We start from the raw sequence: 25424 nt of genomic DNA on the forward strand, positions 1-25424 counted from the left end.
AAGTGATAGTGTGACTTCTCTTCTTCCAGACCCCCTCCAGCAGATTTGGGGATTTGTTCACCTGAATTTCCCTCATTATGGTGTTTTGGTTTATTTGAAACCATCTCAGGCCTTTTGCCAAAAAGGAAATTTGCTGATCGAATGCTAGGTTTTTGGTGTTCCACCCATATTACTACATGATCATTTGACCATATAGATCTTTCTCTTTTTTGCCACCTATCAAGGGAAAATAAGCAAATGCAACTGGAAGTGATCCCTGTTACCTCAAAAATAAGAATATTTTCCCCCAATACACAGGTCACCCTCAAAATTCACAGAACTCCATTCTTTATGAACAATGTACTTGTTTGGCTATGCAACTGCTCAATTGAACTTTAAAAAAATAATAATCATTTACCATGTCATGGCAGGGGTGCTGTATTGCAGAGGTGTCAAACACAGGGCTGCAAACCACAATACTCCTGAGTGTTGCCCAAACCAAATTAAAATGTAATTGGAAAATATTTAACAAAATAAATAAAAGTACAAGAACATAGATAATGTGCTTTTTTAAATCAATATGCAACTCACAGGTATCCTTATATATAGTTGAGTGACTTCCATTTTGATTTAAGTTTGACACCATTGCTATAGTGGATAGAGAGCTAGCCTCAGAGAAGATCTAGCTTTGTTTTACGTTAAATACATACCTGTGCTGTGATCCCAGGCAAGTATGACCTTGATTCCCCAGTAACTCTCTAAGGTGCAGAGTAGTTACCAGTCTCCTCTGGTAGAGCTAGTTTCCTCAACAGAAATTCTCTATGTTAATGAAATCTCAGGTCTGGATCAATTTTAAAAATCAAGGCATTGTGCTAGATGATGGAGAAAATAAAGACAAAAATGAGATAATCACTGCCTTTGAGGATCCTACATTCTATTAGGGATTATAATACATACTTAAATATGTAAATACATGGTAGAGCATTAAGAATTACAAAGATCAGAAAAATCTTTAAGGAGTAGGTGGAACCTGAATTTAGCCTTGAAGAAAACTTTCTTAGTTTTAGCTTAGTAAGGAGGGCGCACATTCTAAACATGGGAGGAAAAACTGAAAATTCGTAGATGTATCAGATGGGTGCCATGTAGGAACAAGTAAACCAGCGTGACTGGAACACAGAGTACCTGAGGGGAAGTAATGGGAAATAAGTCTTGAAAAGTAGTTTGGAGCCAGCTAGTCATGGGTTTTAAATGCTAGAATGAGTTTGATTTTTGGCTTGGAGACACGGGGGAGCCATGGGAACTTCTTTAGCAGAGTGATATTAGTGTCAAACCTGGGCTGTAGGAATATCTAGGTAGCATAGTATGTAGAGTTACTAGACTTGGAGTCAAAAGGCCTCAGTTCAAATCATGCCTCAGGCACTAGCTGTGTGATCCTAGGCAAGTCATTTAATGTCTCAGCTTCAGTTTTCTTATCTGTGAAATGGGGATAAATAATAGAATCCACCTCAGGGTTGTTTTGAGAATTAAAATGTGTAAAGAGCTTTATAAACCTTAAAGCATTAAATAAATGTTAGCTGTTAAGTAGATTGTTTTGGCAACTGTGCAGAAGATAAATAGGAGAAGAGAGAGATTAGAAGCTGGAATAGCAATGAGAAAGAAATAATGCAATAATAGTCCAAGGAGAATGGTGATCGGCTCTGAAGTAGGTCTCAAGTAGTCTTATTGCAGAGAATGAAAACTGCTGAGATGCTGTGGAGGAAAAACCAACATTTCACAGCTAATTTGATATGGGAGGTAAGATGGAAAAATCAAGGATGGTTCTAAACTGGTGAAGAAACTATATGGATTAGGAGAGTGAATATGAAACTAAGTAAACAATGTCTTCTATTTTACTGTGTTGCTCAGGTAACTACCTCAATTCTACCGCTGTCATTTAGAAACAAATACTTGTCATTTATCCATCTTATAGGTACAAAGTGAAGCTTTAGAAAGACTGAATAATGAAAGTAACTAAGAAAAACCTGAGAATGAAGTCCTGAAAGTCTTCTGGGAAAATCAATGTTCAGTCTTGCAAATACCCAGCTACACCTCCTAAAAAAAAGGTATCAGTGCCACATATCCACTCAAGTACCAGAAAGTGGCACTCAGTCCCATTTTCTCATCTCATCTAAATTATTTCTTAAAGTTTTTCAAAAAATGGCTCCTCTTTCTCATGACTGACAAACCACTGATTATTGGACAGTGGCAGTTAGGTCTTCTCGAACTCTTGAAAAATAGCAGCTAAGGGCAGCTAGGTGGCACATTGGATAAAGCACCAGCCCTGGATTTAGGAGGACCTGAGTTCAAATCCAGCCTCAGACACTTGCCACTTAACTAGCTGTGTGACCCCAGGCAAGTCACAACCCCAAGTGCCTCACAAAAAAAAAAAAGAAGAAAAATAGCAGCTAAAAACTAAAATGTGAAAGATTCGAGAATTTTAATCATTGTAATAAACAACCATTTCTCCAGAAAACCTTTGATGAAGCATATTACCCAACTTTTGGGGGGGTGGGGTGGGGCAACGAAGGTTAAGTGACTTGCCCAAGGTCACACAGCTAGTAAGCATCAAGTCTCTGAGGCCAGATTAGAACTGAGGTCTTCCTGAATTCAGGGCAGGTGCTTTATCCACTTCACCACCTAGCTGCCTATCTTACCCAACTTTTGCTGGAGAGTTGATGGATACAAGATGCAGAAAAAGACCTACATTCTTTTCGATGTGGCCACTCTGGATTCGTTTTGCTTGATTTTGCTTATTTGTTAGGGGGTTTTTTTTGTTTGTTTCTTTGGGTTTTTGATTAGGATGGAGAATTGAAGACAAGGAAGGGTTAGCAATAGTGATGCAAAAGAAGGGACCATTTTGATATTTTTCTGAATTCAAATGAGAACAGAAGAAAATTCAAAAGCAGCGCGGATAAGCAAGCCAGTTTTGAAAACATGTAGAATTTATATTTTTTAAAGCAAGGATATTAAATAATTCTTGATTTTATATAGAATCTTCTTTTTGTATTCTGCTTTATGTGTGAAAATGCTTTGGTTTTTTTGTGTTTAAGTTCTGAATATTTTCCCAAAAAACTCTTAGGTGAATATAACATACCTGGGCCATAAGAGTATATGGTCATAGTGTATAAGTTTGGGGAATTTTTTTAAATTCTAGAGACCAGGACCAGAAAGAAAAGGTTGTCCTGTTTATAGGGAAAAAGACTTGACAAAATGCAATCCACAGGATCTTCCTTTCCTTTTCATAAACAATTTATGGGAGTAGATACATAGTAAGCCTGTAATCATTCTTTGTTGACAGCTGTCTTTTTTTATATGGAAAAGAAGGAAAATCAAAAACCTAGACTATACTATGTATTCAACTGAATTAATAGTCAAGAGAATCATGAATAAGGGCTTTGTCAGGGACAGAGATAGGGATTTTTTTTTTTAATCTTCACAGGAATAGAAAAAGAAACATATTTAAGATAGGGAAGGGAGGCAAAAAACCCAAAAATATGCTTTTAAGTTCTTGCCTTAAAGAAAGATGTGCTGTGTAATGGCTAACAATGTTATCATTTTGGAAAGTTATATACAATGATTGAAACTTTTGACTTCTGTCCATTTTCACAATCTAACACTTAAGTGGAGAGATCTGCAAATAAATAGAATTATTGCATATCTCTGTCTCAGGATTGATTCTGTTTAACTCTCTTTATCCAAGGGGAGGAAGTTTTAAATACTAAAATCTCAGGGATTAAAGCAAGAATAATGAAGCTGATATATCAGAGGCCTATCTCTGTAAAGGTGGGAAAGAGTTCAGAAACCACCAGAATCAATTGGATTAAACATCCCCAAGCCTGATGGAATTGTTTCATGGTGAACAAATTCCCCACAGTTTCCAGAAGGGGAAACACATCACCTTGGTTGTGACTTTCCTGAGGGTTCTTGCCCTGTAGTCCAGCAAGACTTATGTGCATTTCACAGTCATGACTTCCTCAACAATACTATATCTTACATCGCTTACTAAATGAGGTTGTAGTACTCAAAATGTTCTTACTCTGCAAATACAGGGGTGGCTAAGAACCCTATACTCAGGCATCCCCAACTCTCCAAGCTCCAATAATTACTAACATTAGCAACTATTAACATATTTCTGCTTTCTCATCTCTACAAAATTGTTATTTAGAGAAAAAAATTAATTCCATTGATTTTAAATCAGCCATTTTTGGTTATGCTCCTTTACTGAGTCCTGCCTTGTAACCAAAACAGCTAAGCAAATAACTACATACATGCCATAACTAAATCATAGTCCATCACCATTCTCCTGAAAGGATAGAAGCTTGTTTCATATCTGTTACCTGGGACCAAGCTTACCCATTATAGTAATTTTATGTTTTGCTTCCTTTAGTGTTCTTTTTTGGTTACATTAGTCATATATGTATATATTTACATTGTTATAGGGTTAGATTAGTCAAATATGTCACAACCATGAATAGTACTTACTTCACTTTGTATCTATCATTTCATTAGGTTTTCCTGTGTTTCTCTGAATTTTTATATTCATCATTTCTTTCAGTGAAATAATACATTACATTCACATCTATTCATGTTTAGCCATTCCACAATCAATGGATACCCACTTGTTTTCAGTTGCTTCCACAAAAAACACTACTTTGAAGTTTCGTTCCTTATGGGGCCTTTCTTTTGTCTTTGCTTTCTTGCAGGCATATCCACAGTGGTGGGATACTGGGGATCAAAAATTATCAACTAGTTTAATGACTTTTCTTGCAGGGTTCCAGTTTGTTTTCAGGAATTGTACCGATGTATAACTCCAATAGCAGTGCATCAATCAGTGTGTCTGTCTTTGTGCTCCAGTAATGACTATTTCTCTTACCACCTTTGCTAAGAGGTTACATGGCATAGTGTGGATAGAGGGCTGGCCTTGGAGTTAGAGAGATTTAGGTTTAAGTCCTGGTTCTGACACACAGTGGCTTTGTGACTATTGGCTAGGCATTTAATCTCTCTTTGTCCCCAGAGAACTCCTTAATAAAAGTTACAGAAGATTTACCAAATTTGATTGGTAAAGATTTGGATATATTAAGACCAAAGAAATAATAGATCTGGACCCCCACAAAAATCATCTTTGCCATTATCATGGGCGTGGAATAAAATACACAGAGGTGTTCTAATTTGTATTTATTTCTCTTTATTGTTAGTAATTTGGAGCACTTTTTTTTTCAAATAGTTGTTGCTAGTCTGCAATTCTTCTTTTGAAAACAGTTCATATACAGCCAAGCTGAAGCAGTAGAACACTCTGAGGTTAAAACACCCTAGTAGCCTTTCCTTAAAGCAAAAACAAATAATGGGGGGGGGGGGCGGGTTCCAGCTAGGTGGTGCAGTGAATAAAGCACTGGCCTTGGATTCAGGAGGACCTGAGTTCAAATCCGACCTCAGACACTTGACACTTACCAGCTGTGTGACCCTGGGCAAGTCACTTAACCCACATTGCCCTGCAAAAAAACCCAAATAGTGGATATAGTGAACTTCTCTGACACGATTTCTCTAATAGCATATGCAACATTCAACCCACATAGAAACACAGAGATCCATGACAAAGAAAAAAGAGTGGTACGTTCGTTACCTGTTATCTTTTCTAGGTCAAAAGTGGGAAATTATTGAACACAAGCATTTTCATATACCTGCATTGAGCCAGGGACTATACTAATCATTTCTGTTGTTTCTTCATGATCCCATTTGGGATTTTCTTGGTAAAGATACTGGAGTGGCTTGCCATTTCCTTCTCCAGATCATTTGACAGATGAGGAATGAGGCTAATCATTAGGGATAGAGAAACACAAGAAAAATACTCCTATGTCCTAAAAGCCTCATTCTCTCAAGGGAGGCAATATGTACATATAAGTAGATACAGAAAATCTCTAACACAAATACAAGGTAGTTTTGTGAAGGAAGGACACTAGTGGCTGGGGCAGCTTGTGAAGAGATTTAAATGTGAAGCAGGAATTTAAGATTCTAAAGCCCCTGAAATTGTATTGTGTAGGATGGTGAGATGATTAGGACTACACTTCAAGAAAATTATTTTGTTGGCAAAATGGAGGATGGATTAGATTAGGGGGAAATGATGTAGGGAGACTAAATAGGAAGCTGTTACAGTAGTCTAGGTGAGAGGTAATGAGGACTTGAACTAGGATGCATACTGTGTGGGGGGAAAGAAGGTAATGTATGAGGGATGTGGAAATAGAAGTGACAAGAATTGACAACTAATTGATTATTTGGGGTGAATGAAATTGAAGAATTGAAAAAAACAAGGTTATGAATTTGGGTGACTGAAGTATAGTGGCACCCTTGATAGTAATGGGGAAATTCAGAAGAGTTGAGGAAATGGTGTTTGTTTTTGCTTTTGTTTTGAGGGAGAAGATAAATTCTATTTTGGACATGTTTAGTTTGAGATGCCTATGGAATATCCAATTTAAAATGTCCATTAAGTAGTTTGTAGTGTAGTACTAGAACTAAAGAATGAGATGAGTTAGGAAGTCAACTGCATAGAGATGATATGATTAAACTATGGGAACTGATGAAGTCCCCAAGTGAGAGTATAAAGAAGAGAACAAAGCTTTATGGTACAACTACAAGTCAATGGCTGTGACTTGAATGATGATCCAGCAAAGATGATTCAGAAGGAGTGGTCAGATAGGTAGGAAGAATATCAAGAAAGAACAGAATGCAGAAGGAGAATGTTGTCAATAGTGTTGACTGATAGAACAATATAGGGATTATAAAGAGGCCATTGGATTTGGCCATTAAAACCTCACTGATAATTTAGGCAAGAGAAGTTTCAGTTGAGTGATAAAGAAGCCAGATTGAAGAGGTTTTAGCAGAAAATAAGAAAGTATGAAGGCACTTTATTCAGTTTTTTGGTGTTTTTTTTATATTATTGCAGTTATTGTGCATATTGTTTCCTTGTTTCTATTTGTTAATCATTCTGTATTCATGTTCCCATGTTTTTTCTGAATTCTTTAGATTCATCATTTCTTTGGCGTTCTTTGGATGTTTTTTGGAGCGATCATCAGATTCATCATTTCTTACAGTGACATGGTATTCTATTATAGTTCAGACAATTCAAGTTGTTTGGCCATTTTACTAGTCGGTGGACATCCACTTTATTTCCATTTCTTTGCTATTCCCCCCAAAAGTGTTACTATGCCTATTTTTGGTATGTATATGGTCTTTCATTCTGTCTTTGACCTCTAGATCAAAAGACATGAACAATTTTGAATTTGAATAATTCAAAATTATTAGACCAGTTCTTAAATATACCAGTGATGTATATGACTGTACTTGTCTTTTTATACCCTTCTCATAATAATCATTTCCCTTTAGTAATTTTCACCAATTTACTGATTGTGAGGTGAAATCTCAGAGTTATTTTCACTTTCATTTCATTTAATTAATTTGGGGCAGTCTTTCAAATGGCTGTTGATAGTCTAATTCTTTCTTTGAACCGTTTGTTCATAAACTTTTATTATTTTTCTATTACGGTATGCCACTTGGTCTTTTATATCCCTGGATATCCTAGACATATGATTTTATCAGAAACATTTGACATAAAGGTTTTTCCCAACCTCACATTTTATCCCTTATTCTAGCTCAATTGATTTTTTTTAATGTAAATGTTTAAAAATTTTTTCCTTTATCAAAATTGTCTATTTTTTTTAAGGAAGCATTATATAGTGGATAACATTCAGGGATGAAAGCTGGAAAGAGCAGCACTCAAATTTCACCTTTGAGAGTAGCTTACCCTGAACAAGTCACCTAACCTCTATGTATTTCAGGTAACTCTCAAATTTATCTAAGTCACAAACCAGTTATTCGTCCTGGTGGAAGAAGTTTCCATAGTTGGACTTCCCAACACTGAGGAAAGCACAGATCTTTCTTTTATGCTCACCTGTCTGCCTTATTAGGTTAAGAATTCCTCCCTCTGGCTATTGTTTCAAAAAGTATGTCTTATTTTCCTCATTTTTCTGAATGATGTGATTTTTAAAAATACTTAAATCATGTATGCATTTGGAATATATTGTGGTATATGGTATAAAATGCCAAGCTAAACCTAATTTCTACCTAATTGCTTTCTATTTTTCTTTTCTTTTTTTTAAATCATAAAAGTATTTTATTATTTTCCAGTTACATGTAAAGATAGTTTTCAACATTTGTTTTCATAAGATTTTTAGTTCCAAATTTTTCTCCCTCCCTTCAGTCCCCCCTCCCCAAGACAGAATGCCTTCTATTTTTCTAAGCAGCTCTTGTCAAATATGGAGTCCTTCACCTGGTAGCTTCTGTTCTTGAATTTACTGAACACTGCCCCAGTGTTCTGGGTTGCTTCAAGCTCTTGGTCATCTACTCTTTCCCACTAAAATACTTTTCTATTTATTAAAGACTACCAAAGAGTTTTTATTATTACTGCTTTATAATATAGTTTGGTGTCTGGAAATGCTGTTTTTGCTTTCATTCACTACTTACCTTGAGATTCTTGACGAAAATAAAGAAAAATATCAGTTCACAATAGAGGAAAAAAAGATTATCAGATACTACTACACATACTTTCTATTCTAGAAAACTTGAAAATCTGAAGAAAATGGATAATTATCTATAAAAGATATAAAATACAAAAATATGAAATAGAGTTCCTAAATAATCCAGTACAAAAAAAGGGAAAGTGAACAAGCCATAAATGAACTACCAAAAGGGGGTGAGGGTGGAGGCATGACCCTGCTCCAGACAGATTTACAAGTCAATTATATAAAATATTTCTACATGGGTTATTACCTGGGATGAAAAAATTATTTTCAATAGTTGGGAAAGAAAGCACTCTACCAAATTTATTATGAGACAAATATAATCCTAATACTCAAACCAGAAAGAGACAAATCAGAGATCAAGAATTATAGATCAATTTCATCAATGGATATTGATGCAAAAAATTAAATAATATCCTGGTAAAGAGACTACAGCAATATAAAGTATTTCAGAATGAATCATTATGACTAAGTTGGATATATGTCAGGAAAGAAAGGGTGGTGCAACATTAGGAAAGCAATTTGCATAATCACCTAAACCAGAGGCATCAATCACGTGGCCCCTTCCCCAGTGAGGCAAGAAACAGAATAAAAGGTAACTGGGAAATATTTAACAAAATAAAAATACAATAAAACATAAGTTATATTACTTTTTGGGGGGGGCAGGGCAATGAGTGTTAAGTGACTTGCCCAGGTCACACAGTTAAGTGTCAAGTGTCTGAGGCTGGATTTGAACTCCGGTTCTCCTGAATCCAAGGCCAGTGCTTTATCCACTGTGCCACCTAGCTACCCCCAGTTATATTACATTTTAAAACCAAGTATAGAGCCTTGTGTGTGGACTTGTGGCCCCTACTTCTATTTGAGTTTGACACCATTGATCTAAATAAGAGAAAGCAAGATTATAGTGCAAAGGAAAAACTTTTGAAAACATGGCACTCATTTATGCTATTAAAAGAAAAAAACTAAACTAAAAAGCTTCAACATGGAATAACCTTAAAGTAGGTTTTTTTTAAAGTATGATTTAAAAAAAAGATTTATTTCTGTCCATCCTCAGAGAAAGAACTGGTGTCTGAATACAGATTGAAGCGTACTTTTTTTTAACTTTATTTTTCTTGAGTTTTTTGTTTTTCACAATATGATTAATATGGAAATGGTTTATATGACTACATATGTATAACCTATATTGGATTTCTTGCCTTCTCAGTGGAAGGGGTGAGGAGGAGAGAATTTGGAACTCAAAAGTTTTTTAAATGAGTGTTAAAAGTAATTTTACATGTAATTGGGGGAAAATAAATTACTAAATAAAATTTAAAATAAAAATTTTAAAGCATTTATGGAAAAGTAAGAGCTAGCATTATTTTCAGTGGAGAAATGTTAGAATCTTCTTTTTCCTCACTGTTATTTGCCTTCTGAAAATGCAAGCAGTAGTGCAATAAGACAAGATAAATAAATTAAAAGCATGGGCATCAGCTAAGAGGAGATACAAATTATGCCTATTTTAAAGGGATATGAAGGAGATGTATTTAGAAAACTTCAGAAAATCAACTACAAGATCTAGTTGAGATTATTAGAATGGCAAGATATAAATCCACAAAAGTAAAAAGCATTTCAATAAAGTAATGTAAAAACAGAAGGGAATAACAAACATTTCATTCAAAATAACTATAAAATACATAAAATATTTGGGAATTAACCTATCAAGTGACAGCAAATACATATGAATGCATTTACAAAAAAAACTTTAGAGAAAAAAGGGAAGACAAATAATTGGAGGAATATTCATGTTAGGTCCATATTAAAAATGAACCTGTGGCAAATATGAAAGATGAAAATGATTCAGGAAAACAAAGGTTCAATCTTCAGAGCATATCAATTTATTAAGCAATGAATGCTGATTGCCCAACAAATCAGGACCAGAACCCCTCCTCAGCTTAATGCTAGACCCCAAATACAGGGGGAGAAAGACTTTTATAAATTAAAAACAATTACTCAAGTCCATTTAATTAAAAGGAAACAATATTAGGTAGTCTGATTTCTAATTGGTGGAGAGGTTAGGAATTTTCCAAGTTGAGAGGGAGAGAGTGAACAGGTACAATTCTCTGAGTTCAGAAAAGGAGGTGTCCCACACCCCAAGTATCTGTTCAAATAATCAAAGGAGCTTGTAAATAATAACTCATCAGAACATGGCCAGTTTTCAGATAAGACATTATATGTGTGTGTGTATACATATACATATATGTGTGTGTATATATGTGTATGTGTATGTGTATGTATATGTATATGTATATGTTGCTTGAGATGTACAATTGTGAGAAAACTCCTTGGGTCAATCTTTGGATCTCACTAGGTATCTGACTAGGTGTCTGGTCAGTATAACCTAGGTCCTTAAGAGTATCTAAACAGCAGGGAGAGGTGGTACAATTCCCAGCCATGCAGAGCTAGGTTCAAACAATGTAACAAGATTTCTCCCAATTCCCACAATTGAGAAAGTTTTCTCGTAAGGACAAAATTGGACTGGACCCATAATTGAATAGAAACTAAGCAAGCTCCAGAATTGAGTCACAAGATGGAGTCAGTGTGCTTCACTCAATTCCCATAATTACTTGCTATTCTTGCTAGCTTGCCTCCCACGAATCAAAAGAGGGAAAATTGAGGGGATTAGGACAGCAAGTGATTAATTGTGGGAACTGGGTAGACCACATTGACTCCATCTTGTGATTCAGTTTTGGAGCTAGTTCACTTCCCTTTCTATTCAATCATGGGTCTAGTCCAAAGAAAACTTTATTCAATTGTGGAAATTAGGGGAAAAAAACCTTTATTGTATTGTTTGAACCTAGCCCTGCATGGCTGGGAAACTGGACCACCTCTCCCTGCTGTTTAGATACGCTTAACTAAGGACCTAGGTTATGCTGATCAGAAACCCAGTCATATCCAAAGATTGACACAAGGAGTTTTCTCACAATTGTACATCTCAAGCAACCCATATGTCTTATCTGAAAACACGCCTCATTCTGATCAATCACTTGTTTCCATGCTCCCTTGATTATTTACAGATGCTTGAGGAGCAGGACACCTCCTTTTCTGAGTTCAAAATTGCAGCTGTTCATCAAAAGTCCCTAATTCATGCAATTAGAAATCAGATTACCTAATGGTATATTGTTTTCTTTTAATTAATTGGCCTTATTGAATTGTTTTTAATGTATAAAAGTCTGTCTCCTCCTGTATTTGGGGTCCAGCATTAAACTGAGGAAGGGGTCTGGTTCTGATTTGTTGGGCAATTGGCATGCATTGTTTAATAAATTGATATGTTCTGAAGATAGAACCTTAGTGATTTCATTTTTCAGACAACACATGCTACCAAAATCAATTTTTAGATTTGATGCTATATCAGTAAATCTTTCAAGAGATTATAAAACTAGAAAATATGAATGATTTATGTATGCAACAAGGATTTTCTCAGCATAAACATGAGAAAGGAATAGACAGGCTTTTATAGGTGTTATGTTTTTTTAATAGTAGATCACATTTTTATGATCATGTAACTGAAAAGTGTTGAGAATGTAGCACCGTGCTGTTTTTATCATTTACTGATTTCAATAAAGATTTTTATTTGGAGCAAAATATAGCCTAAGGCTCTCAAAAAAAAGGTGTTTCTCATATGTAATAAGATTATACACAGTGGTGTCCTGGCAAATATTTAACAACTGTTTGGGGGAGGGGGGAATGTATGCACAACACACTTAAGTTTAACCTGAATTATTAACATTTTCTCCATACTTTAAGTGTAAACAATCAACAAAACAATATTATAGAGTTAACTTTGATCCACTGAGAACAGGCATCATTTAAAGTGTTAAATAGGGAAAGATATCTTTGTGAAAAGCATTTGCTGGTCTCATGGGAAATACTTTGGTCCAAAGAAAATGCTTTCCTATTGGTAAGGTTCTATATTCTTCCAAATGTAAGTGGCAGCATCCTAATTGTATCAGGCCCCAGAACACTACAAAAACTCCTTCGTGAAATTAATGAATTTTAAAGAGTTAGGTCTAACCACTGTCCCTAGAAAAAGAAAGTGAAGGAAAATTGCACTTCTCAGCTTATGGCATGCAGCTGGATGGGCAGCTCATTAAATTAATCTATCAATACATTCATCTTCAATTAACACCACAGGTGAATAATGACCCTGATCCTTGCCTTGAGTAAGAGAAAGAAATCAAGGTTGCCTTTGGGAAACCATGCAGTTCTTTCAAGGATCTCAAACTGTTCACTATTGCTAAAGTCTGTCTCTTTACCACTAAAATTCGATCAGTCATGCTTTATGCTTATGGATCATAGAAAGCATGATCTCAGAAGAATTAAAATGACAGATAATCCCCAGGGTAATGGAATACATATGACAAGCATGTGGAAACTACACTACAACCACTCTAGTTCAAAGCTTCAGTACCTTTAACCTAAACTATTGCAGTAGCCTAATTAGTCTTGCTCAGACTCTGTGGTCTCCAGCATGCAGTATAATACAGTGGCCAAACTGTTATTACTAAAGTAAGAGCCTGATCATGTCTGGAGCTTCAAAAGTTATCTAGGATAAAATCCACACTTTCTTTGGAATTCAAAGTCCTTCACAACCTAGCTCTAGCCTATCTTTCCAGGCTCACTGCACTAAACATACAGTCCAGGTAATTCCATTTCCCTCTTGTGTGTCTATGCCATATGCCTGGAATATATTTCCTCAGCGCCACCTCCTGGAGTCCCTGACTTCCTGTGAGACTCAGCTCAAGTGCTACCACTCTCTCCCACCTGCTGAGATAGCAGGGCTAAACTTGGACTCAGGAAGACCTGAATCAAGTCCAGCCTCAGACAGTTAGCAGTTGTGTGACCTTACACAAGTCACTAAGCTACTGTCTTCCTCAGGAAAATGGGACCCATCTCCTAGGCTTCATGTGAGACACGATTTGTAAAGTGCTTTGCAAACCTTAACCCACTATTTAAAAAAAAAAAAGATTGTTGTTCTGTAGTGTCCTACTCTTCATGAATCCATTTGGGGTTTCCTTGGCATAGATACTGGAGTAGGGGCAGCTAGGTGGCACAGTGGATAAAGTACTGGTTAGATTCAGGAGTACCTGAGTTCAAATCTGGCCTAGACACTTGACACTTACTAGCTGTGTGACCCTGGGCAAGTCACTTAACCCCCATTGCCCAGCCAAAAAAAGAAAAAAAAAGATACTGGAGTAGTTTGCCATTTCCTTTTCCCCTCATTTTGCTGATGAGAAAGTAAGGGCAAACAAGGTTAAGCTAGTGTCTGAAGCCAGATTTGAAATAAAAAATGTGAGTCTTCCTAACTCCAGGCCTTACACTCTATCCGCTGCACCACCTATCATATTATTATACTCCTTCCCCAGCAAAATTACCTTGTATTTACTTTGTGTGTATCCATCCATCCATTCCTTTCTATGTGCACATGTTTCTTCCTTGAAGTCAGAGATTGTTTCATTTTGTCTTTGTATCCCCAATATTTAGTACAGTGCCTGGCACATAGTAGGTGCTTAATAAGTGTTGATTAATTAATATAGGGGTTGATGTAGAGGGAAGAGTCATGGATAACTCTAAAGTTGTGAACCTAGAAGCTTGGGAAGTATGGTGATGCCAACAATAGGGAAATAGGCAAGTCGAAAGCATGCATGCATATGTGCACTAGTAGCAGAGGGGGGTGGAGTGGTTAAAGATGGCTAGCGGGAAGCCACATGTGCTCATTCTAGGTGGGTTTGTAAACTGGTCTCCTGCGTCTTTTGCCCCCTTGTCAGCTTCGTTGCCGAAATCTTATTGACTGGAGGAGAGATCGAATGAACGAGACCAGAAGTCCCCTGATAATCAATTACTTCTGGTTGGAATCAGTGATTGTCTGAATTCCCCCACGAGCTACGGAAGAGCCTGCAGGACCTGCACGGCCACCTAGAAGGGGAGGGACCCAAAACCCAGCAACCGAATAGTTCTCCGCCGGTCCATAAACTTCGGGGCTCCGGAGAAGTCCCCTGAGCCCCCATCTTGGTACGGACACGGTGCAGCCCCACGTGGGCCTGCCCCTGCAACGCCATCTTTGTGCGGGGCAGCACTTCCGCCAGGTCCAGGGCAGCCGCTGGGGGGGCTTTCCCCGATGGCGCGGCGGCCGCCCTTGTGGTTGCTGCTGTGGTTGTTGCTGCTGCTCCCAGCGACTCAGAGCCTACAGAAGGACTCAGGTGAGCGTCAGGAGAAGCTCGGGGCTGGCCTTTTAGAGGCGGCCTGAGCCCGCCTCGCTGGGCTCGGGAGGAGGGAGCACTCGAGCTGTTCCCCGCCTCCATCTCTCTCCGGATAGGGGCTGGGAGTCGGAGCTGGGCCTGGGGGCAAGGAGCCGGGGTCCAGGCTGGGGTCGAGTGGGTGGGGGACGGGGCGGTGCAGTCCTAGAGTCCCGGATCGTTAGAGCTGGTAGGGACGTCTAAAATAACCCGGTTTTCACCTCTTTGTGAATGAACGGTGCCGCTCAGACCTGAAGTGACTTGCTCCAAGTCACCCAAGCAAGCCGGCCGCAGAGCCGGGACCCGGGCGCTGATCTCAACGGAGGAAGGGAGGGAGGGAGCGCAGAAGGCAAAGGGCCCGCTGTGAAACGTGGCTCCCACCAACTCCCTAGTGTCCGGGATCCCCGGGTGAGATGCAACCCTGGGACCCTACGTGCTCGGGGCGTTGCTGTGCGCTCCTTGGCCACGGATCTGTCTAGGCTAAGCTAGGCTCGGGGAAAGCCTCAAAAGGCTTGAGGCTTAGTTGGCCTCTTTTTTTTAAGAATTCCGAGAACGGAGGGCAAGGGAAAATAAATGTTAATGGCTGGTGGGAGCGTGAATAAACTTCTATGATTCTCTGATTTAGTGTGGCAGCCAGAATGAGGGGCCGTGCTTGGGGCGAGAAGGCTTGATGTTTTTCTGGCCAGATGGAGACACTTTTAGCTGGAGGAAAATGATGCATAGCAACAATGAAGAATCTTTCCTCCCACATTCCCCACCCCAACTAAATATTTATAGGCTTATCAATTTAGTGCTGGAAAGGACCTTAGAGGTCATCTAGTTCTAGGCTTTCATTTTACCGATAAGAAAACGGAGAATGAGATTTGCCCAAGGTTACGCAGATAACAGATAGGATTTGAACCTCTGTTCCTGGATTCCAAATCCCAGCCCTACACGTTTTGGCCATCTCTCACTTCTTTGCATTAGTAGGGTGGTAAATGGCCTGTGGCCAGGGTGCTGGACTTGGATTCTGCTAGACCTAAATTCAAATCTTGTCTCACTAGCTGTGTGACCCTAGACAAATCACTTAGCTTCCGTTATCTGTAAAATGAAGATTAAGATAGTACCTTCCTCCGGGGATCCTTGTGAAAACTAAACGAGACAACTTCTGTAAAGGCACTTTGCAAACCTTAAAGCACTACTTAAATGTTAGCTAACATCATCATTATCACCACCACCATCATTACTACTATTGCTCTACAATCTTTGACTTTCCTTCTTTAGATCCAAAGTGGAAAGGATTTATTGACCAAATTAACAAGTCTGTAGAGAACTATCAATCATGTCCAAGGGAAAACTGCAGCTGCCACCTTGGGTGAGTTTTCTTTCATTTTTATTGCCTGACAGATTTTGCTCCTTGCCCAAAGATTCGTTTTGATGTTTAATGAATCAATCATACATATGTTCTAATCTTAATCACTTTAGATATTTAGAACCCATAAATGGAGATTTGAATGTCTTTTCAGGCAACTTTTAATAACGTGCTTTTAGTACTAGAGAAGCTTCGGATATGTCTTATTTTCAGCTGGTATTTACTGTTAGTATGGACCTCAGAAATGATCTGTTTCAATTCCCTTATTTTTACACATGTGGAAACTTAGACCCAGAAGTTTAAGTCATTTGCTGAAGGTGACACAGCTAGTAAGGGGCAAAACCCATATTTAAATACAGGTCTTCTGACTCTAAATCCAAATGCGCCCAATCTAGAACTTAATACCTAGTATTGGGGATAGGGAACTTCTCAGTGTTTTGGCACATTGCATCATTTTATTGAGCCGTAGGCAAGTATTTTTCAAAAAATTTAAAACAAACAAAAAGACAGAGCAAAGAAAATAATTTTCTTTCAGGTAAGTTAGGACTATCTCATATAGAATTTGTCTCTTAAAAGCTGATGAGAGCTAGGACCAGTGGATTACTCTTTCTTTCTTTCTTTCTTTCTTTGTTTCTTGCGGGGCAGTAAGGGTTAAGTGACTTGTACAGGGTAACACAGCTAATAAGTATCAAGTGTCTGAGGCTGGATTTGAACTCAGGTCCTCCTGAATCCAGGGCCAGTGCTCTATCTATTTCACCACCTAGCTGCCCCCCTTTATTTCTTTTTTGTTTTGTTTTTGTTTTTGCAGGGCAATGGGGGTTAAGTGACTTGCCCAGGGTCACACAGCCAGTAGGTGTGAAGTGTCTGAGGCCGGATTTGAACTCAGGAACTCTTGAATCCAGGGCCGGTGCTTTATTCACTGTGCCACCTAGCCGCCCCCCCCTATATTTCTTAAATGTTTTTTCCATTGAGTTTTTTTTTTTAAGATTTTTTTCCACAAAGACCTTAATTGTGGATTTGGGGGGGGGGGTGTGGAGGTAGAAAGAAGAAGGATAGAAGGGGAAAGTTCAGAAAAAATGAAGTACATGGCTCTAAATATGCTTTTTAGATATTATGGAATGGGTTAGCTTAATCTTTAAAAGGATGAAAATAAGTTGTTGGTTTTTTTGTTTGTTTTTTTTTAATATCAAAGGGATTTTCAGTCACTAGATTGATACCTCCTGGGTTCCAATCTAAGTTTCTAAAACCTGGGTTATCTCTTCATAAACCTTTAACCCTCTGTGGGAAAATACTTCTTTATTTCAAAATTATACTCTAAAGTTAGAAAATAAGGGACTGGGCCACTAGGTGGCTCAGTGGATAAAGCACCAGACCCGGATTCAGGAGGACCTCTCCATAAGTAGATGTTTGGGACCTATAGTTTATAAAATTGCTAAGAATCAGTTGTGTTACCTCAGATAAATCATTCTGTCTTTGAGCCTCAGTCACTTGTTTTATGAAATGAGAGCTATGGAAAATTCCACAGTTTCTTCTAACTCGAATATTCTAGGATTCTATTGCTGTTTTATGATTATGTTTCTTAAAAAAAAAGATCATGCATTTAAATATGAAAGAGAGGTGGATTTGGAGTCAGAAGACTGACAGTCAAGTCCCAGCCTTACATGTGTAAACTAGTTGAATAGACAAGGGTAGAAATCAGGAAAAAGAAGACAGTACCATACAATAGATAACTAAGTGTTGGACTGTGTGCATTTCAGTAGCTCACAGGACAAAGGGATAACCTGTGACTGTGAGATGCTGGGAAAGATTTCATGAAGAAGGTAGGATTTGAGCTGAGTCTGGAAAGCGTAGAGGGTAGGGAAGGGCATTCTAGAATGGTCAAGAAGGTTGGGTGAGACCATGAATGGATTAGCTTTTTATTTGTATTTGTTTTTTTTTGAGGGGGCAGGGCAATGAGGGTTAAGTGACTTGCCCAGGGTCACACAGCTAGTTAAGTGTCAAGTGTCTGAGGCAGGATTTGAATTCAGGTCCTCCTGAATTCAGGGCTGGTGCTTTATCCACTGCGCCACCTAGCTGCCCCTTTGTATTTGTTTTTAAAGTGATATTTATTAATTAGCAGCCCTTAATTCAGGGGTTCTTAGCCTTTTTTGTGTGTCCTGGACCCCTTGGGCAATCTCTCTTCTCGAAATAATGTTTTTAAATGCAGAAAATAAAAGACATTGTATTAAAAAGGAAATCAATTTTATTGAAATGGAATTATCAAAATATATTTCAAAAATTCACAAACCCAGACTTAAGAACCTTTACCTTAATAGAAGAAACATCACATACATATAAAACACAGGCTTTGTGTCCTCCCCCCTTCCTCATTGCACTCTCTAATTCTAACTCCAATCCTCAGATTCTCAAGCGGTTTATGATCTCGACATTTCCTCTAACAATGCTATCCATGCCTGTTGATCCTATGCTATTCCTGTCTGTCTGCTCCCCAAAGTTCATCACTGTATCTACCCTGAGTGCCAGAGGCCCTTTGTCCTGATGTTACAAGACCAGTGGAATATTTGAGCTGTCCTGCTCTTATCACATGACAGCAGCATTAAGAGAAGGAGAAGGTTATACTTAGTTTATACTCATTGGTGATTTTCATTCTTTTTCAGTGTCATGGAGAAGGATTTGGCTCCCTTCCGGGGAGGTATCTCCAAAGAGGTTATGGCCAGTGTGGTTAGCCGGAAACTAGGGACACACTATCAGATTATCAAGAACGAATTGTACAGAGAACACGACTGCATGTTCCCTGCAAGGTAAGGGACACACAGCATATATTTATCTATCTTCCGGCCTTATTATAGATACACATTTTATTATAGATAAACCCAGTTTCTGTGCACTGTTCTCAGATTTCACTGGGACTACAAATAGTAACTGTAGCATTTATGGTCACAGAGCATTTCCTTTGGTTAACACTTTATCACATCACAGTGCCTGGAGCGTAGTAGATGCTCCATAAATGTTTGTATGATATCTGAATAAATAATCTCATTTAATCCACAGGACAACTCTGTAAGGTAGGTGGTATAAGCAGTGACTATTTTTTGGGTGAGGAAACAGGCACAGAGAAATGAAATGGCTTGTGCCAGGTCACCCAACTATCTGGAAAGAGGCAGAGCTAGAGCCAGAACCCAGAATTTCAGACTACACAGATCACCCCTTTGGCTGGTTTCCTTTCCAGCTTATTGTCTACGCATCCTCAACTTCAGTCCTTTAGCACCCTATGATTTCAGTGGTCCCCTGATGCATAATTCGGCTCTTATCACTTAATAGGTCTTCAAGACTTAATGCTGGTAGAAGAGTTGTAGTCTAGGAATGAGCCTCGCCTAAATTCCTTCAGATAATGCCATAAGAGGAATGAGCTTCTCTGAACTTAGGTTGGTCCACCTAACCAGTCACTGGCCCATACTCAAAGGCTCTGGCTTGGGAGGGCCTTCCAGGAGACTCTCTGTCATGTCCACAGCATGACAAGGTGTCAGAAAATTCTCTACCTGGGAGAAAATGTTCTCCTTCCCATCTGCTTCCCATCTGTTCCCATTTGAGTAAAGCAAAGATGAAAAAGCCTTTGCCTTCAAGGTACTTTTATTCTTTGGTGTTTTGTTTTTGTTTTTTGCGGGGGTTGATAAGGGTTAAGTGACTTGCCCAGAGTCACATAGCTGGTAAGTGTCAAGTGTCTAGGCTGGATTTGAACTCATGTCCTCCTGAATCTAGGGCCTGTGCTTTATCTACTGTGCCACCTAGCTGCCCCAATCTTAACTATTTTTATATACCCCCTACTTCACAGCATACTGCTTTACAAATAAGTGCTTGATCCCAGTCCTTCCTGCTGGATGTACTCTGCTACTTGTGTATCTATATATGACACTTAATGAGAACTCCCTAAGACTGCAAGAAAACTGAGGAGAAGTACAAAAGCAGGAGCAAAGGATCAGTATTTGTTCAGGAAAACCTGTAGTAAGTGAACTAATTGATGAAATTATTCAGCCATCAGAGCAACTCACCCCCAAGTAGATAATATGCATAATTGTGTAAAATGGAATAGGTCCTCTTCCTGAACTAGCTTCCCAGTAGCCAAGTTTTTGCCCTCCCTTGAGAGAATCCCACTTCTGCCTTGGTAACAGTGTTGCTATGATGAATTTGTGATGTTTATGCTTGGTGCAGATGCAGTGGTGTAGAACACTTCATTTTGGAAGTTATCAACCACCTTCCTGACATGGAGATGGTGATCAATGTGCGGGATTATCCTCAGGTTCCTAAGTGGATGGAACCAACTATTCCAGTCTTCTCCTTCAGCAAGGTGAGAAAAAAGGAATTCACTGCACAAGGAGAGCCATCTTATGAAAGTTGATGGGAACACTTACTGGGTGCTTATGATGTGCTTTATGATTATTACCCTTACTATGCTATGGAAAAAAGCACTATAACTAATTCTTCCATCTTTCTACCTGCCTGCAGTTTGCAGTGTTTCCTTACGTTCTCTAGAACCTGAAGTAGAAAGGGGATTTTACCATATGAATGTACTTGTCACATTCGTTGGGTCCCCGTGTTATGGTAGGAGCTGAATGGATTGTGTGTGCCATTAAGGTAGAGAAGGAAGGAATAAGGGTTTTGTTTGGTTTTGTTTGTTTTTTTTGGCAGGGCAATGGCGGTTTAGGGTCTGAGGCCAAATTTGAACTCAGGTCCTCCTGAATCCAGGGCTGGTGCTTTATGCACTATGCCACCTAGCTGCCCCAGTTTTGGGTTTTTTTATTTGCACACGAGAATTGGGAAATTTGAGTGTATCCAATAAGAGAGGTTCATCAGAAACAAACTTAGAAAGTGGAAGGATGGCTAGATCTCCCTGAAAAGAAGTAGGATAACATTCTACCTTTTTTGTTGTTCCTCAGTTGTTTCAGTCATGTCCAACTCTTCATGAGCCTAGTGGGGTTTTCTTAGCAAAGCTACTGGCGTGGTTTGCCATTTCCTTCTTTAGCTTATTCTTACAGATGGGGATTGAGGCCAACAGGGTTAAGTGACTTACACAAAGTCACGCAGCTAGTAAGTGTCTGAGGTCAAATTTGAACTGACATAGAGGAGTCTTCCTGACTCCAGGCCTGGCACTATATCCAATGCACCACCTAGTTGCCCCTTTATTAAGCATCCCACCTTATTCTACCCTAACTTAGGTTCTGATTTGTTAATTAGTTAACAAGTATTTATTGAGCATTCCATATTAGACAGAGGGAGTGGGAGGGGATACAAAAGATATATATATATATATATATATTTTTTTTTTTTCTATTAGTAACAAGTAGTAATTTAAATTCACCCATAGCCAGCTTTGCCATTTTATTTCTAGACATTACAAAACGGGGAACAAAATTTCTGGAACAAAGAAAAACTCGAAAAAATGAAGATCTTGTTGGGAAACTTGTGAAAATGACTATAGTTGGGTTCTTGTCCCTTCATCCCAAGATCATTTTAGAGTGATTTTTATGTTTCTATTGAAGACTTCTGAGTACCATGATATCATGTATCCTGCGTGGACATTTTGGGAAGGGGGACCTGCAGTTTGGCCTATTTATCCTACGGGTCTCGGGCGATGGGATCTTTTAAGAGAAGATCTTACAAGGTAGGTAGAGTTCCTCTCTTCTGTTTGTTTCCTTTGCATAACCTATAGCTGACAGACAGAAATGAATAACTTAGCGAAGTCTTAATGGGTGTCTCCAAACCAAGGAGGTGTCTCCAAAGCAGCGTTTGTATGAAATATGACTTGGACTTTGACTCTTTTTGGCCAGTATATCAAGATGCCAACTCAGTCTATAGGCATGTATTGCATATTTGACCATATTTTAGAGTAATAATGAAATCTACAGTATTTACATTTAGTTACTTTAGTTAACTTTTAATTTAGTAATACATTTATTTCAATACCACAAACATCCCCTCCCCCCCAAGCTCCTTATGAAGTACATTCCATGGAACAGGAGGGATATGACCTTTAACCTGACACTGTGGTAGTAACATTAATTGTTGTTTTTTTGCAGGGCAATGAGGGTTAAGTGACTTGCCCAAGGTCACACAGCTAGTAAGTGTCAAGTGTCTCAGGCTGGATTTGAACTCAGGTCCTCCTGAATCCAGGACCGGTGCTTTATACACTGAACCACCTAGCTGCCCCCGACTGTTGTTTTTGACCAGAATTTTGTTGCCTCTATATGCTATTTACATTGTTGCAGTCATAGTGCATATTGTTCTTTTAGCTCTGCTTTCTTCACGTTGAATCACTTCATGCCCCTTTTCCATGTTGCTCCAAATTCCTCATACTTATCTTTACAGCATAGTAATAATTTATTACATTTTCATGGCATATTTTGTTAAACTATTCTCAAATTGTTGCTTTTTCTGAGAAACATGAATAAGTAATTTTTTTTTTTTGTGGGGCAATGAGGGTTAAGTGACTTGCCCAGGGTCACACAGCTAGTTAAGTGTCAAGTGTCTGAGGCTGGATTTGAACTCAGGTCCTCCTGAATCCAGGGCCAGTGCTCTATTCACTGAGCCACCTAGCTGCCCCATGAATAAGTAATTTTTAAGGTAAAAACCTATAATATTCTGTGATGCAGAAAAAGAGTGGGTTTGTGTTACTTTTTGGAAGCTCAGTAAAGAATGATTCAACATATTTATCTGATGATCCTGTATTCAGTTCACTTCAGTAAACATTGTTTAATCACATACCATTTTCAGAGCAATGAAGTGTATACAGAGTATGAAAGGTACTAGGAGATATATAAAGTATAAAATAAAACGAGGTTTCTGCTGTCATGAAATTTACATTCTAGTGCCCTCTTCCTATGAGTCTACAAATATGTTTAGGGCTTTTCAATTCCAAAATACAAACGAATAAACCTCAAAAAAACCTTCCCTTGTATTTTTTTATCCCTTCCATTACTATGAAACTTCATGAAAGTTATCTATACGCACATTTTCCCTTTTCTCACCACTCATCTTTCTTCTCTCTCCTGAAAACTGAATTGTCTTTACTTTCTATTTCTTTTATCTAATTTCTGTCTATTTAAAGTACTCTGAGGTTACCAATGATTTCCTACTCATACCAAATCCAATGACCTTTTTTATTCATCTTCCTTAATTTATCTCAAGTATTTGACACTGTTGACCATCTCTTCTCTAAGTATATGGTATTTCATGTGGTCTCTTCATATCTTTTAAGACAAATAGTTGTCTTAAACCTATTTGTTTTATTATTTTTATTATTTGTAATGCTACTAAAAAGTTGGATAGAGAATATCTTTTTGTCAAAGTATATTTTCTCATTAACTTGCTATATGTTTTACCTGGGGTTTTCTTTCTTTTTTCTTTTCTTTTTTTTTTGCAGGGCAGTGAGGGTTAAGTGACTTGCTCAGGGTCACACAGCTAGTAAGTGTTAAGTGTCTGAGGCCAGATTTGAACTCAGGAACTCCTGACTGCAGGGCCAGTGCTCTATCCACTGTGCCACCTAGCTGCCCCAGCTTGCTATATGTTTTAAAAATACATTTGTATTTTGTTAAATATTTCTCAATCACATGTACACATTTTTTTAACATTCTTTTTTTTGGGGGGGGTGGGCAGGGCAATGAGGATTAAGTGACTTGCCCAGGATCACACAACTAGTAAGTGTCAAGTGACTAAGGCCAGATTTGAAGTCAGGTCCTCCTGAATCCAGGACCGGTGCTTTATCCACTGCGCCACCTAGCTGCCCTTTTAACATTCATTTAAAAAAATTTTGAGTTTCAAATTCTCTCCCTCCCATCCCTTCCCCACACACTAAAAAAGCAAGCAATATGGTATCCATTATACATATGAGATTATGCAGAATATATTTCCTTATTAGCCATGTTTTAAAAGAAAACACATAGAAAGCCCCAAGAAAAAGGAAGTTTAAAAAATATGTTTCAGTCTGCACTTAGATCATCAGTTCTTTCACTGGAGGTGGATGGCATTTTTCATCATGGATCCTTTGTGTCATTGTTTTGATCAGAGTAGCTAAGTCTTTCACAGTTGAACACTGTTATAATATAACCTTCTCCTGGTTCTGTTCACTTTGCTTTTCATCAGGTCATATAAATCTTCCCAGGTTTTTCTGAAACCATCCTGTTCATCATTTCTTTCTTGCGGGGCAATGAGGGTTAAGTGACTTGCCCAGGGTCACACAGCTAGTAAGTGTCAAGTGTCTGAAGCCAGATTTGAACTCAGGTCCTCCTGAATCCAGGACCAGTGCTTTATCCACTGCACCACCTAGCTGCCCCCTGGTCATCATTTCTTATCGGCTTTATAATTTTAGAGAGATGATATCACCAAAAGTTTTTATTCTGGGGCAGCTAGGTGGTGCAGTGGATAGACCACCGGGCCTGGAGCCAGGAGTATCTGAGTTCAAATCTGGCCTCAGACACTTAACACTAGCTGTGTGACCCTGGGCAAGTCACTTAACCCCAATTGCCTCACCCCAAAAAAGAAAAGGTTTTATTCTCCAGTAAGGAGGGATAGAGAATTCCCAGACCAAGAAACTGAGAAAAGGCCTATAGTTGGAAACATGCAAGGGTGTGTATGGGGGGAAGACAAGTAGTTTAGTTTCATTATAGCATAGAGTATGTATAAGAGATAAAACTGGAAAGATAGTATGGTACCAGATTATAATGGGCTTTGAATACCGGGGTAAGAGATTCTCACTTTGTTCAGTGACATTGAAGGGTTTTGACAGAGGAGTGACCTAGCCATATCTGACCATCATGTGTATAATTTAGGTCTGCAGAGAAGTGGCCATGGGAAAGGAAAGTACCCAGAGGATATTTCCGAGGATCTAGGTGAGTATGCTTGTTGACATCTAAGAGAGGTTCTCAAGTAACGTCATGGAATAATGCAACTTCAAGAAAGATATAAAAAATGTCCATAGGTGTTACGAATCCAAGGTAAATTCAGACCTTATGAGAAATAAACATAAAAACAAAGAATGTTAAAACTGGCAGAAAACCTAGAGAATATCTAGTTTAACCCCATCATTTAGTGTGGAGATAACTAAAGCTAGAAGAGTCCTGTCATTTTAGCCCCTGACCACATTGGCACATTTATGAAAACTAATTTGAAGCTGACCACTATCAGCTTTCCCCTATGGGATTTTCATATGCAGGATATGGT

At 38.5% G+C, this 25424-nt stretch overlaps 1 protein-coding gene across 3 annotated transcripts in view; it reads left to right on the plus strand.

Annotated features, from left to right (window-relative positions):
- The window catches only part of POGLUT1 (protein O-glucosyltransferase 1), a 51969-nt gene that overhangs the window by 4579 nt on the left and 21966 nt on the right, over window positions 1-25424 (plus strand). Inside the window, exons 2-7 of one of the 3 annotated variants that reach the window (XM_043991707.1) lie at window positions 14393-14824; window positions 16124-16214; window positions 18869-19012; window positions 20421-20556; window positions 21749-21870; window positions 25034-25093. In XM_043991707.1, the coding sequence (XP_043847642.1) occupies window positions 14743-14824; window positions 16124-16214; window positions 18869-19012; window positions 20421-20556; window positions 21749-21870; window positions 25034-25093 (635 nt within the window). In that variant the 5' untranslated portion in view covers window positions 14393-14742. Of the gene's footprint in view, window positions 1-7732; window positions 8105-14392; window positions 14825-16123; window positions 16215-18868; window positions 19013-20420; window positions 20557-21748; window positions 21871-25033; window positions 25094-25424 lie in introns of those variants that run through there. The other 2 variants (XR_006355519.1, XR_006355520.1) reach the window with 2 other exon arrangements.

Source organism: Dromiciops gliroides, chromosome 3 (genome assembly GCF_019393635.1).
Source record: "Dromiciops gliroides isolate mDroGli1 chromosome 3, mDroGli1.pri, whole genome shotgun sequence".
In the NCBI taxonomy this organism is placed as follows: domain Eukaryota; kingdom Metazoa; phylum Chordata; class Mammalia; order Microbiotheria; family Microbiotheriidae; genus Dromiciops; species Dromiciops gliroides.